Source organism: Podarcis bocagei, assembly GCF_964188305.1.
Source record: "Podarcis bocagei genome assembly, chromosome: 15".
Taxonomy (NCBI): domain Eukaryota; kingdom Metazoa; phylum Chordata; class Lepidosauria; order Squamata; family Lacertidae; genus Podarcis; species Podarcis bocagei.
Window position 1 is genome coordinate 30181267 of NC_138141.1, and position 15095 is coordinate 30196361.

The 15095-nt window shown below is 45.9% G+C and overlaps 1 protein-coding gene across 4 annotated transcripts; it reads right to left on the reverse strand.

The window, feature by feature from the left end:
* Nucleotides 1-4349: 4349 nt before the first annotated feature.
* On the reverse strand, nt 4350-14845 carry LOC308574094 (tRNA uridine(34) hydroxylase-like). 4 transcript variants are annotated; one of them, XM_081171557.1, is made up of 5 exons: nt 14609-14845; nt 13746-13878; nt 7363-7457; nt 5640-5748; nt 4350-4666 (listed from the first exon to the last, which is right to left on the reverse strand). In XM_081171557.1, exons 3-5 carry the CDS (start codon nt 7408-7410, stop codon nt 4386-4388), a joined length of 438 nt encoding a protein of 145 aa, XP_081027683.1. In that variant the 5' UTR covers nt 7411-7457; nt 13746-13878; nt 14609-14845; the 3' UTR covers nt 4350-4385. The 4 variants fall into 4 exon arrangements, with proteins under 4 accessions (XP_081027683.1, XP_081027682.1, XP_081027681.1 ...); XM_081171556.1 differs by having other exon boundaries at nt 13746-14845; XM_081171555.1 differs by lacking the exons at nt 7363-7457; nt 13746-13878; nt 14609-14845 and adding an exon at nt 12873-13443.
* Between the last annotated feature and the right edge of the window lie 250 nt (nt 14846-15095).

The following is a 15095-nucleotide window of genomic DNA, read 5'->3' on the forward strand; positions in this document are numbered from 1 at the left end:
GCCATGGATCCACATCTTCCTTCCTTACGTCTCCTTACTCCCTGTGAAAATGGGGGGTGGGGTGGGACTTTTGCTTGAGCCTGCAGGGCAGGTGGGGTTTTTCTGACATAACTCTTGTGTGGTGTCTAGTGTCTGAGATGCTTGATAAAGACTAAATATTATTTGTATTGTTATTGTTCATGGTGTTACCTCTCTGGGGCTAGGGGTGCTTATCTGTCTGCTTCTTGTTGGAACTGCAGAATTTATTTTATTTACTATTTTTATTTCTATCCCAACTCAGGGTAGCATACATGGTTCTCTCCCTCCTTATTAATCCCTACAACAACCCTGTGAGGTAGGTTAGGCAGAGAGAGAGCAACTGGCCCAAGGTTACACCCAGTGAGCTTCATGACCGAGGTGGGGATTTGAACCCTTGTCTCCCAGGTCCTAGTCGGACACTCTAACCACTACACCACACTGGCTCTCAGAAGATGGTATTCCCAAAAGATGTTTCAGTGGGCAGTGAGGTTTGAGTTCCAGTATTGTGGAAGATCTGTAATTCGATCCGGCACTTGATCTGTGTCTTTTCTGGGATTCTTAGCTTTTGCTCTGCTCTTTCCAGGCGCAGGTCCATGTTTAAAAGCTCTGTTTTATTTTTTGCCCCAGAACTTTCCCCACGAAAACCCACTCTTTAGTGCTCAATCGGAGCAAATGTCAATCCAGCTTTCCCATTTCACAGAATCATAGAATTGTAGAGGTGGAAGAGGCCCTGAAAATCATCTACTCCAATTCCCTGCAAGGCAGGAATATGCAGCTGTCCCATATGGGGATCGAACCTGCAACCTTGGCATTATCAGCACCGCACTCTAACCAACTGAGCTATTCTCAGTTGCTCCGATTGAGCTTTAAAGAGTGGGTTTTCACAGGGAAATCTCTGGAGAGGAAAAAGGGTGCTCAGACATGGAGCTTTAAAGCGTGGGGTCCATGCCTGGAAATAGTGGAGGAAAGCTAAGTGTGGATAAGCCCTCAATTAACCAAACTAACTCAAAGGAACTTAGCGCTCACTGTTTCGGTCGCTGCCAAAGAGGGATTGAGAGCAGGACAATTAAGGTCCAGTCCTCCGTCCATAGTGCTGGAGTGGTGGGAAGCTGCCAGAATGATGAACTAGGAGGCTACAGAGAGAGGGGAAGAGGGAGAGAGAAGAAGCTCCGTTTGTTGTTGCTATGAAACCTCAAAATGAAGCCTCCTGCCCTGAGTTCTCTGCTTCTGTTTGGATTGCAAACCTTGGGTGCGTTGATCTTCCCCACTGTATATTGTTTTAGGTTTTGGGAGGGGTTCGTCTGGATGATGCCCTGAGTCTCTTCCAATACTTGGGGGTCCTGTGCCCAATGATGGTTGCAATCTAGTAAAGGATGCTGTTGTTGAACTAGTCACACAAGTTTATTGGTAAGACAGCAAGTGACCTTATTTGGCAACTTAAGTGTCCTCATCTGTATCCCCAAAGACTGAGCTGGGTTGCAAGAGCTACCACTGTGTTGGTGCCCTCCAGGCTAATGAGTGGACCTTTCCTCCACCAACCTCACCAGGCTGCTAGGTAGGCAAACAAGAACCAGAGTAATGTGGATGAGATGAACTGGAGCCAGGCTGGAAGCCGGATACACACAGACCTGCTTGTTCTGTACTGGACCCAAAGTTACGACTAGTTGAGAAGAAAGATCTGCTGGGGTGTTTGATGCTGGGAGCCCCTTCATCTTATGCTCAGGATGTATATATGTGTAAATAAAGCCATATATCCCAAACACACCACAGTCTCTGCTGACCTTCCTTCCAAGGAAACCAAACGCTGGGTACGAGCCTGGAAACCCTGGAATCTCTCACTGTTTGGAGAATGGGGTGGTGTGGAACAATATATTTTATGAGTTAATTTAAGCAGGGGGGCTTGCAAAGCTTCTTTCTCCTGGGATGGGCAGAGGCGGCCAGGGGGCTCCAGGCCTTTCCATGCTAGGGAAGGACTTGAAGTATTTGTTGCTGAACGTAAGAAGTAGGCCAGTCTCTGCCAGCTGAGGCTGCTCTCTTGAGCCAAAAATGTGGGTCTTCACTGCTGCTCCCCCACTTCCAGCTTTCCCCACCTGTGTCATCAGCACCAGATATTTCCATCCCTCTATGGAAGGGGGAAAGGACCCTGAAAGCAGGCAAAGGGCATCCCAAAAAGCAATGGAGATGAACTCCAGGATTGAACAAATTTATCTGTTTTTCTCCCCCTGTTTTAATCTCACATGCCTGGATTTAGGTGCATTCTGGGACAAAACATGGGTTTTGGTTTTGGTTTTTTGTTTTAAAATGGTGCTGACTTATGCTGGATTTTTCCAGTGACCAGCGAGGGTTGCCTCACCCATTGCAAAATTCCTACCTGAAAGGTAAGATTTGGCAACTCCGAGATTGCTGCCTTTAAAAGGCAAATTTCTCACCCTTAAGGCTTTGAAGGAGAAAGCCATGAGAGACTGTGGAAAGGGGGGGGGGTGTGTGCTTGGTATTGTCAATCAAATCAGAGGAACAAAGCAGTCAGTTCTAATATATGTGTTGCAATCCTGACAGCAGAAAGAGAAATACTTTCCCAAAAATCACCATGTAAAAACTAAAAGTTCTGCTAAACTACATGGATTTTTTTGTAGCTGTGGCTCACCACTTTCCTTTCAGATCATCTTTCAGGTCCAAGACCCAGTTCAAATTCCCACCTATATAAAGAGTCCCTGTTGAAAGCCTCATAAAAGATCAAATACTGTACAGGTTTTAAAAACACCTATTTGTCCTTATTTGGGCCATAGATCAATCCCAATGAATTTCCCTCATGTAGGATCCCTTTAAGAAATGCGTAAGAACTGCATCCTCTTTAAATGATACATGAGGGGACATGCAAATATTTCCCAGCTTTAGAGGTGCCTGTGACTGAATACCACATGCCTCAAGAAATATTTATAAGTGTTAATAGCTCAAGCCTCTTTTTAAAACTGAGTTTCCTGCAGCATTATAAAGTCTGGGGTTTTTTGTTTTGGAGCATTCCAGACTCTCCTTCACTTCCTTGGCTTACCCAATCTATTGACATTCCAGGAGCAAAATGCTCAAGAGGAATTCTTAGGTATTCTCTATTTACATATCTTATGTCCTTTTTAAAAAAAGATTCGCAATTCAAGTCACTTGGCGTATTTTGCCCGCTCCGTTTCCCCTCTCCTTTGTCTGCTCCATTTCCCTGTCCCCAAGCACAACATAACACCCACCTGCTGACTGATTCCCTGCACAGAGCATCCTGCAACAGGAGCCTCCAAGTAGGGAATGTATAAGCGGAATGAGATAAACACCATCTCTCTCAATTGGCTCACCAATACTTTCTACTGAAACACTAAATTTCAGCAGAATAGCAGAAAGCCCCTGTTTTCCACCTCACTAAGGATAATCAGGGCATATAAGTCTCATTGTAACTCCCAAAACATAACAAAGAAGTAAGCTGTCTATTTGGCACCCATGTGATAGAAACATGCAGCCCTCATTTCCCAAGGGAGTTCTGTAATTGAGGAATCTAAGCCATCGTTTTATTTCATTTCTTTATTTCATAGACTTTATACAGTGCCTGATTGCGCAAAACCTCAAAGCAGTTTACATTCTCCTTTCCCTTCCTCCCTCACAACAAAACACTCTGTGAAGTGAGTGGGGCTGAGAGACTTCAGAGAAGTGTGACTAGCCCAAGGTCACCCAGCAGCTGCATGTGGAGGAGCGGGGAATCAAACCCGGTTCACCAGATTACAAGTCTACCGCTCTTAACTACTACACCACACTGGCTTGCCCCTGCTTCGTTTCCCAAAATATTCTGTTGCAAACACTGCAAGACTTGAACTGTCTGGCAAGTCTCTTTTGCAACGCCTGAGAGTCCTTGAAATGCTACTTTCAGGATGGGGTGGGTGCTTGTGTGTTCTGACAGTCACCTGCTGCTGCTGCTTTGGAATACTGTATTTTTCGCTCTATAACACGCACCAGACCATAACACACACGTAGTTTTTAGAGGAGGAAAACAAGAAAAAAAATATTCTAAACGAAATAGTGGATATATGATTTTTGTGGTTCATGCTGTGGCCACAGACATGTGATCTGACAGTGAGTTTGGAGTAGCCCAATGCAAAAATCCTGAGGATCCATGTGGATCCATGCTTTGTAACCACGGAGGAGGGAAGGAAGGGGAACCATGGATCCTCTGCTCACGACTGCAGCAGATCCCCCCCGCCACTCGCAGGCATTCGCTCCATAACACGCACAGACATTTCCCCTTACTTCCTAGGAGGAAAAAAGTGAGTGTTATGGTGCAAAAAATATGGTAATTTGCCAGGAAGGCCCCCTGCCTCAGCTCAAGCTGCTCCTCAGATCTCTGCCCTGAATTCAGGCTCAAGGAGCTTGGCCCAGGTGGGGCTGTAGGGGTGTACCACCGAGGTGGGCCTCTCCTGCTTGTCCACCATCTGCCTCCGTTCAACGGCCCAAGCCACCAGGCCACCACAGACGTTGTAGATCTTGGGCGACGCCATGCAGTTCTTCCCAGCCTCCTTGGAGAAGTAGCTGCCCAGGAGCTGAGCTGCCATGGACGACCGATAACCCACTGTGCAGTAGCAAATGATGGGCTTGCTGGGACCCTCCTCCTCCCGCCCTGGAAGAGACAGAGATGTGTGTGAGAGAAAAGTGATTAGAGTAAAAGTCTGCATAGTTGGACTGGAGAAAACTCACATCATCCTGACTCTCTTCTGAGCTGATTAATGGGTGTGCTGCTCACAAGCAGAACTTAACAGCTCTTATCAGGATGACCGAGTTATTACAACCTGGTTAATTAGACGTCACAAGAAACTAGCTTTGTAGGAAAAACACAGGGAAACAGCATTGCTGGTTAAAAGCCTTCAAACATTCCACCTGCACTTCCTTCACACTTTAAACTTTTCACCTTTTCGCCCACCTTCAGGCTGACTCTCCATATATCTATATATATATATATATGGGAGAAATGGCTTTCTGCCATAAAGCCTTAGGCCTTGCAGACCCCAGACCCATTCATTCTGCGTCCATAGAGAGAAAGGGCTGGTTTCGTCTTGTTGCGAAAAGAGAATTGCAAAACACCAGGACAGTTATAAATAACAAAATATGTGTATAAATGAGAAGGCTGGAAGGAAGCATCGTGGATTGTCATTGATCTTGAAAACTGCTGTTCCAAAACGTAATACATTTTTAATTTCATTTTTTTACTTTTAATTTTTTTATTGAGAGTATTTCAGTTGACAAATAGTGTATGATATACTTCTTTTCTTCTGTTCTCTCTAACCTTTTTTTAAAAAACTTTATTATGTTCAACTGAAATACTCTCCTTTCCTATTATGTTTTATTGTAATTTTATTGGTGTTAGCTACCCTGATCCTGGTTCTGGCCAGGGAGGCCAGGGGTATAAATAAAAAATTATTAATATTATTATATCTTACATCATTTATTTAGAAGCATTAGTGCCTTCATGATTTGTGTGGAGAAGTTAACCAGGTTCTCCCGCCTGATGGATGAGATGGTCCCACCACAGAACCCCTGCCAGAGTCCTGCTGGCAAGACTGTGAGGATCTCACCACATGAGGAGTTGGCTATACCTGGCGCAAGCCGTGTCTTGAAAAACTCCAGCAAGGCATCTGCTTCGGGAGGAACCAAAATGGCACCCGGCAAGTGGCTGACGTCAAACTCAGCTGAAGTCCGAGTGTCCTGAGGCAACAAGAAGAAGAGAGCAAAATGTTTGGTGTTTAATGATTGGTGGAAATTGGCTTCCTAGTTCTGCCCACTGGAGCTGCCCAAGCCTTATGAGGGACAGTTGAGGGAGTTGGGTATGTTTAGCCTGGAGGAGACTGAGCGTTAATTTGACAGGCATCTTCAAATTCCCAAAGAGCTGTCGCATGGAAGATGGAGCAAGCTTGTTTTCTGCCGCTCCGGAGGCAGGGGACCCAAACCAGTGGATTCAAATGACAGGAAAGAAGATTCCAACTCAACATTAGAAAGAACTTTGAGACAGTAAGAGCCGGTGCTTTTTTTTCTTAAAAATAAATGTTTAGGGGTACTCTCATTTTCCTACTCATATTGAAATACTGCCCCTCAATGGGGCCAAACTTAGATTCATGAAATGTTTAGGGGTATGCATACCCCTGTGTCCCCCCAGAAAAAAGCACTGATAAGAGCCATTCAACAGTGGAACAGATGACCTTGGAAGGTGGTGGACTCTCCTTCTTTGGAGGGTTTTAAGCAGAGGTTGGATGGCCATCTGTCAGGGATTTTTGAGCTGTGATTACAGCATTGCAAGGGGTTGGACTAGATGCCCCTTGGGAGTCCCTTCCGACTCTACAAGTCTGTGATTCAGAGGCATTCATACAATGGAGCTTTTGTGAGTTCCGCAGCATCACCTGCTGCTCCCTTCCCTACTCCCAACCCTCAGTACAACTGGTGGCCAGATCAGCCAAACCTCTAATCAAGGCTCTGCTGTTCTATGCAGGAATCCCTATGATCTTACTGCTGCTCCTGCTGCCTAATGACAGAGAAAGAGTCGAGAAATTGCAGCTTGTGTCCTCGGCTGGTTATAAATAAGCATCTTCTATGCACACCCTCTTTCCATGGCCTGTTTGCAAGTGAAACTCTCTGCAAATTTTGCCTGACCTTTGCAGGAGAGAATCTCTGAAGGTTTCTGGGTGAATTCTGTGTTAAGTAATTCTTGGACCAAAGCAAAAGGCTGCATTCTAGCAGGGCAGAACCAGGAAGAAAAGTATTCTGGGTTAGCGATAATCTGGAATAAAGACCGCCTTGCTTCCATTTGCACCAGGGTTACCTGAGGTTAGAATTCCCATTCCTTGGTAAGCCTCCTCAGAAGTAAGCCCCACTTTGTTTGATAGGGTTACTCTTTTCAAAAGGGTTCTCCCACTTCCATATGACAGACACATTCTACTGTTCTGGCAAGCAAGTGAAAGCAAATCCTTTTTCACTTGAATGTGCTGCATGCATTCTCTCACACCAGAAGCCTACCGATTTATTCTCAGACAGATTGGGGGGGGGGATGGATGATGCTTACACTCCCCACACAATAAAACCAATAGAGATCCAGTGCTGTATCGGACTAGGCCAGGGAGACCGGCGTTCGAATCCCCACTCAGCCATGAAGCTTGCTGGCTGACCAGTCACTCTCTCAGCCTAACCAACCTCACATGGTTGTTGTGCAGATTAAATGAGGAGGGACAGAACCAGGTACGCACCACCCAGTGCTGCTTGAGGAGAAAAGGTGGGGCAGAAATGCAGTAAAATGAATGAATGAATCCCAAGCAATATACTTGTCCTTACAAAAGATAGACACAGTGACTCCTCAACAGCTCCTGAAAAATACTTCATTGTAAAGGAACAAGAGCAGAGGTCCCCTTAAAGTTTGGAAGCAGGTTCTGTTATTGGAAGGAGGGTAAAAGGAAATAGATACCGGTAATACCGCATTCACAGCAGAGTGTGCTAAGCAGTAAACCGGACTGTTGTGACTGAACGTTTATGACCAGAGTTGAAAGTGAGAGCTGTTCTACAGAGGAATGGACTCCCTTGGAAGAAGTTGGACACTTATTCATTGGAGGTTTTAAGAGAGAGGTTGGATGGCCATGCGTCGGGCATTCTTTAACTGTGACTCCTGCACGCAGGCCGGACTAGATGACTCTTGGGGGGGTCCATCCCAACTCTACAATTATCCGAGTCTCTGTGAGCTGAAGGGATGCCAAAGTTTGTGGATCATCCCCATACGGTTCACGATGATGAAATCCGAAGAAGGGGCCCTCTGGAGAGCTCCCAAGGGAGCAGCTGTCCAAACTGGGCAAATGAGTGAAGACTCAGGAAAGCTGCTGCAAAGAGATGTAAACTGAGTAAAAAAAGAAGAACGATTAATCTAGATTTGACTAATCCAGAAAGAGATATTGGGGTGTGATGGATATAGTTTATTGACAGCATGAATGCAGGGAGGGTGGAACAGCTGTGGAACAGGTTCAGTAGAGGGAAACCTAAATGTTTAAGGGGATAGAGCGACTCTCCTATGAGGAAAGGTAGCAGCGTTTGGGAGGTTTTTGCCTAGAGAAAAGCAAGTGGTGACATGATAGAAGGGCAGTGCATTGTTAACCTGTGGAACTCCCTCCCTCAGTGATGGCCACCAACCTGGATGGCTCTAAAGGAGAATTAGACAAATTATTCATGGAGAAGAGGGCTATTCATGGCTACCAGGCACAAATTTGCAAAATGAGCCACAAAGTCAGTCCTGTCTCGTGCCTGAAAGCACCCTCAGGGTATTTGTTTTGGAGACTGGCACTAACAACGTCCATAGGGACCAGACTGACACAACCGCACACACTTGTGTTGCCAGGGGTTGGAAAAGAGCCTGCTGTACAAAACCGACTTGCAAATCGAGCAGCGTTTATTTCAAGCAGTGGAGGCTTAAAATATCTGTGGTGCGGTTGTGTCAGTATGACCTGAAGGAGAGCAAAGAGATGCTTCTGTTGGCTGGGCCCAGCTGGGAGACTGGTTGGCTGCAAGGGCTGATTCTAAAGAGAGACGCTGGCCTCTCTGGCAACCTGAGCCCTGGAATTGTACCTGGCCTGAGTCAAACGGAGAAGGGGGCCTCCTTGGCCTCCTTTCTGGGTTCCCCAGTGCTGATCTCCGTTCTGGCACACAATGGGTGCCTCTCTCTGGGGCCAAGCCCAGTCCTAAGGTAGAAGGCAAGGCAGCTGTAGGTCAGCCCCAGGGACCATATAGGTCAAAAGGACATTTTTGGGCCCCATCAAGCTCTTTGGAATGCTGGGACACCATGGTGGGTTGATTGTGAGAATGTGGTTGGTTCCAAAGATCGGCTTTTTCCTCTCTCTTTTTAAAAAACGCATAACGCCAGTGTTGGACGCCCAACAGGCAGGCTAACCACATGCTTAGGGCTCCAGTAAAGCATCAGCACCAAAAACAAATGAATTTGACATTTGATATTGAAAAAAACAAACCATACAATCAATCTATCATGGGAAAAATCAGAACATCCCCTGTTCTCTATTTGTTACTTGTCCCCTCCCCCAAACTAGAGGTGTGTCTACAAACGTGGACACATCAGGGGAGAGACTGTTGGAGTCATCCAGGAGCACTTGACTTGCCTCCTGCCTCCCCTCAGCCTGGGACCCCTTATAAGGCAAACATGCTGCTTCATTATTCTTGTCTTCTTTTCACATTTTTGTAGGGAATGTTCTTGGCCTTCATTCCGATTTGCTTGTGGGGAGGTTACATGTGACAATGCGCATCTGTCCTGCATTCATCCTGATTCCATTGTGGGCTCTTTATATGCCTTTCTTCTTAATCACCAATTCATTCCAAGCTTTTTATGGCATTTCCCTGTCACTTTGGGCACCCCCAAGACTGCCAAGATTTTGTGGGAGGGATCTGAGCACCTACCGGAAATTCAGGCAATCTGTTGCCATGGTGCAACAAATCCACTTTAAAAGATAAACCCCCTGGCTCTTTGCAGTTTGGGAAGTGATGGGAAATGTGCTGGGAAAGTGGGGGTGGGGGTGGGTTGAGGAAAATGTTTACTAGGGAGACATGTCAACACTGCAACCAAACATCATTTCATTCCTCCAGATAAGCCTTGGGCAAGCGGATTCAGTTCAGTCAACAGGATGACAGAGCAGGTTAATTTCCCAGAATGCTCCTGAATTCCTCCCCTTCAAAGTAAATGAACACAGTACACAGCAGCAGCAAAATGGAGCCAGGTGGAATAACGGGGTCAACAGTAAAATGTTACAGGAGATTGCCAGGGCTTCCCCCGTTTCTGGTGCAGCAGACCTAAAGTCCAGGCCTAGCTCCAAATGGTTTTCTTGCCTGAAGTGGGAAAGCACACAGTTGCTGGGAATCACAGCAGGAGCTCAGGGTCAGGACTGCTGCTGTTGAACTCAGGATCTGCTTGCTTGTGGGCTTTCCTTTAGGACATTTGGCTGACCAATGTGAGAACAGGATGCTGGACTAAGTGAGCCCTCTTTTGCCCTGAACCAGATACAAATCTCTTCTAATGTTCTTAGCAGCCAATGTCACACTCACACCTATCAAGGAGAATTGTACCCAAAGTTGGCTACATCATTTTGACCAGAAAGTTCCACAATCACCTTGACCTGGGAGTAAAAACACAATGATTGTAAATTAAAAAGTAACAGGGTAGCTGCCCTTTCAAGACGACACCCTAAATTAGCTGCCTCATTCAAATTAATAACGGTCAGATACTGAACAGCTCAGTGTGGTGCTGATATTGCCATAGTTGCAGGTTTGATCCCTTTGTGGGACAACTGTTTATTCCTACATTGCAAAGGGTCGGGCCAGATGATCCTTCCAACTCTACAATTATATGATTCTATTATTCTCTTCCATGTTCAGCTAAGCTAGTTTTACAGAACAGATGCAACTTTTGGGTCCATCTTTGTCCTGCATATTTTATCCTTTATGAAAGCAAAAATTGGCCTGGCTTCGGTGGCCTGGAATAGAAAACGCTGCCGTTTATTTTGGCCCGGCGAAGGGCCAAAGCATCCTGCCGGGGGCTGTCCCCTGAAGTCCCACGTGGGAAAGTGAGCTTGTGGGTTTGTCTGGTGGGCTGCCCCCACCTCCTTTTAGCCGGAGGAAGAGGCTGTGTTTACTGGGGAGGGATGGCATTCTTTGCTTTGTGAAGATGATAGTTTCTCAACTGCTAAAACCACTTTGTGTAAAGAGATACCCTCTCCCGCCATGTTAACAAAAGCTAAGAATAAGTCAGCAGGAGGAGCCTTTCTAAAACTCATTTCTTAAACACTTTCTTGGAATGGGGAAGATTATAGGATGCCGCTTAAAACAGTTACATGATATCTCCTCGTGCAAAAATAGCAAAACCGTTTCTAAAAAGGACACGTTGAGGCTGTTGTATAAATGGCAGTTTTTAAAAATAACATACCCAAGGAACGTCCAGTGAAATCCTGCTTGTTTGACTCTGTGGGTTACACCACAGAGGTTGTTTTATCCTCCTGATGTAGGGGGGAGAATCTGGGTCAGTAGGCAACTCAGATTTTGGCTATCAACAGAGGCCCTTTCTGTGGCACTTTCTCACCTTGAAATGCAGTGAGAAGCAGCCATGGGTGTCCTGACCCCTTTGTGGAGCAGAGGGTCTTGCAACCAAGCCTCATTCAAACAGACCCACAGAGGAGGAGGAGAGCCTGGCAATATCTCCCGGGCTCATGAATGAAGGCCCACAATAGGAAACGTGACTGGGATGAAAATGAAACTCTTTAATGGGGTCCGGAGGCTCTGCAATCCGAAGCATTTGTATATCTGAAGCGAGTCAAAGAAGAAAAGGGTTGCTGGGAATGCTCTCAGACCCTCCAAGTGTCCCTATTTTCCAGGGAGGCCACTGATTCCAGATTTGATCCTGGAATGTCCCACTTTTCCTTAGGATATCCCTATTTTCACTGGAGAACTGTTGGAGGGTATGGTGCTATCAGACCCTGGAGCTGTCTGAAGGCAATCCTGTATAATGTTTAACGTTTTATTATGCTGTTATATATATTGGAAGCTGCCGAGAATGGCTGGGGCAACCCAGTAAGAAGTGTGGGGTATAAATAGTAAAATTATCATTGTGGAATGGGACGTCCCTATTTTCATGAGAGAAATGTTGGGGAGTATGTGCTCCGGGAGGCCTGGCATCAACATATTGGGGGTGGCCAGTGCCACAGGGATCCCCAAGGCTGTCCCCATCCCACTTCAAACACCCTTGTGCCTTGAAAAGCATTCCTTTGGGAAGAAGCTGGGTGCTGCTGCTCCTGCAATCCCAGACCTGCTTTGGGACTCAGTTAGCCGTCCTCCTGGTTAAACAGGCACAGGACTGGGCTGCATCCATTTCTAAATTTGTGGCCCAGATTTTGTAGAAACCTCCCTCTCATTAGATGAGGAACCATTGATGAGAAATACACTTTTTTTGGTTGGGTGTTTCCCAATCAGCTGTGAATCCACCTGGTGGTGCTATCACATAACCCACATTTAAGCAAAATATCCAGTGCTTTACTGAATATAAGATAATTGTACCCACAGCAACACCCCCCCAACAACAGTCCACTAGGACAGGAAATCAAAAGGCAATATTTGTAAAGATTTATCCTTGTCAGAACCATACCTTCTACTCATCACTGCAATTTTATCTAGATGCTTCCAAGCTGACCCCTTTCATATCTTTCCTAGTCTTTAAGCCAGACAGGTCATATTTCCCAAATTCTCCCTTTGCAAAAACATACAAAATTTTGATCTCTCTAACCTTCTCTTAATCATCAGAGATTCTGAGAGTACAGTGGTACCTCGGGTTACATACGCTTCAGCTTACATACGCTTCAGGTTACAGACTACTAACCCAGCAATATTACCTCGGGTTAAGAACTTTGCTTCAGGATGAGAACAGAAATCATGCGACGGTGGCGCAGCGGCAGCAGGAGGCCCCATTAGCTAAAGTGGTGCTTCAGGTTAAGAACAGTTTCAGGTTAAGAACGGACCTCCGGAACGAATTAAGTACGTAACCAGAGGTACCACTGTACATCAGTCCCTTTATGGATACAGTTGGCCCTGAAGCCTTCAATTCATTTTAGCTGACTACCTGTTCCTGGCAACTGACCACTCTGCCTCCGACTGTGGAGGCAGAACATGGGCACCTTGGCTGGTAACCATCAATAGCCCTCTTCTCCATGAATTTGCCTAATCATCTTTTTAAAGCCATTTAGGTTGGTGGTCTCCTGCAGAAGAGAGTTCTGCAGTTTAACTATTCCTGCCAGCAAGAAGTTGCTACTTACAAGAATGATCAGCTCCTCTGGTTTTTCCTTCATCCACTGCTGAAGGGTTTCTGTGGTGATCACCTCCACACCTGGGAACTGCCCCTTTACCCATTTTATCACCAGGGACCTCTTTTCTGATAGGTCCCTGATGCCTGCAGCCTCAATTTCTTTTAATAGCTGCTCTGCCATCATCAGGACCTGGAGCTCTGAAGGAAACGTGGAAAGCGGGTGCCAGCAGGAGACTTTTGACTGGGTGGCTCCAGAATAGTTAAGAGATCACGTGGAATTTATGGGACCAGCCTTGGCAAATAGAGCAACACAAGCCTTTCACAGCATTGGGGGCATTTTGCGGGGGAATTCAAAAGGTGGCCCAAACAAGTCTGATATTTTTAGCAAATATGCCAGTAAAATATGATAGTTTGGGGTGTCTGAACCTTGCTCCCTACTGCTGTGCCCTCAAATTCGGACCTTCCCCCTCCCCCTTGGCAGACACAGCCTGAAACTTAGGTGAGGTGAAACATTAAATGCAAAGGGAGGAGGCACCAATGATAAAACTTTAACTTTGCTTTCCGGTATCAAAATCCCTGTGCCCTTTGAACACTTCAAAACCAGAGATGGGAGCCACGAGGCGGGGAAAGCAGGATTCAAATCACGAGGTAGAATAAATAAAACCTCTGCAAAGGAAAGTGAGAGCTGAGCACAAGAACTTTTCCAAGTGTGGAGGCAGAGCATAGCTACTGACAGCCTTTATCCATGAATTTGTTTAATCCTATTTTGAAGTCATCTAGGTTGATGGCCATCACTGCCTCCTGTGGGAGTGAGTTCCACAGTTTAACTTTGAGTTGCACGACATACTCTCCAACATTCCTCAACAGAATTACTTTCTTTTACCTGTCCTGAATCTTCCAAAGACCAGCTTCGTTGGATGTCCACTTTGCTATCATCCGTTCATTAACCCACCCTTCCTCCAAGCAGCTCAGGATAATCCACATGGTCCTCTTCCCCATTTTATCCTCACAACAACCTTGTGAGGATGGCAAGGCTGAGAGAGGGTGTGTGACCGAATGTCACCCAGGGAGCTTCATGACTGAGTGGTGATCTGAAGCTGGGCTTCCAAAACTCCTGACAAAAAACTCTTCCTACAGGGATTAGTGTGAACAGCATTGCAATGGGGACCACCTGTTTATGGAGCACTCATCCTGATTTGTTTGCATTGTGGCATCTGCTTGGCCCCTGTGAGAACTTAATGCTGGACTAGATGGGCTAGTGGTCTGATTCAGCAGGCTGTTCTTATGACCCGGAATTAGGATCCCTGCTTGACAGCTCTACAGAGCCTTGCAAATAGAAGCATTTCAGTTACTGGCAGCTGTGTGGAGCAGGCTTGTGGCATTGGACCTAACCCTGACTTTAGCAGAGAGTTAAGCCTGCCTGACTACTGAATCACAAATGTATGATCTCCCTTCTTTATATTTGAACTGGGTTGGGCCTTCAAAGAGAGGACTGTCCTCATTGCTGGAAGGCATCTGGCCACCCTGTTATCCTCACCATAATAGGCTCCTGGAACTCCCTGCCACAAGGTACTACAATGATCACTGGCATGAGAAGGATGTTGTTGTTTTAAAAATCTGGACTCCTACTGGACTACTGTTATTTTTCTTTCAGAGGCCTTAGCATGTGGGACACAGACCAGCCAACTAGAAACATATTTTACCCCTTCTGTGCCCCCCACCCATATTATTTTTTTCTGGTGCCACCACTGTTGACAATTCATGGAGCAGGGGAGGCATTTTCCTGGCATTGTTACAGGTGCTGCATAACGCCCTGCTCTGCATTTGTAAGAAATCATTCTGTTAGTGTTGCAGCACCTTTGCACTTTGGAACTCCCTGCCTATTGAAATCTGGCAGGTGCCTTCACTGTACTCTTTCCGCCTACTAAAAACATTTTTCCTTTAGGCAAGCCTGTCCAGATAGCGAGAATGCTGACGTGCTTTCGGTTCATTGCTGGTTTTTAATATTTTTTATGTTGTAATTGTTTTTTACTAAGAATCTTACTTTTTTGTAAACTGCTTTGAGGTTTTTTAAAAAAATAAATAAATAAAAGTAGCACATTAATTTTATGAAATAAACAAATACATGCATATTCCATGGAACAAGCAACAGCCATAGCCACAGCCTGCCCCGCCCCTAATTCGACCCTTCCTTTTGGGACCAGGCCCAGAGCATACCCGTTGCCCCGGCAAC

What these genes read in the sequence shown, in the direction of transcription:
- LOC308574094 (XM_081171555.1), bottom strand. Translation starts at nt 13,046, where the DNA reads ATGATGGCAGAGCAGCTATTAAAAGAAATTGAGGCTGCAGGCATCAGG. An exon ending in CAGAGGAGCTGATCATTCTT is followed by an intron (nt 5,749 to 12,872) that starts GTAAGTAGCAAC and finishes TTGTTGCCTCAG; the next exon opens with GACACTCGGACTTCAGCTGA. An exon ending in CAAGACACGGCTTGCGCCAG is followed by an intron (nt 4,667 to 5,639) that starts GTATAGCCAACT and finishes TGTCTCTTCCAG; the next exon opens with GGCGGGAGGAGGAGGGTCCC.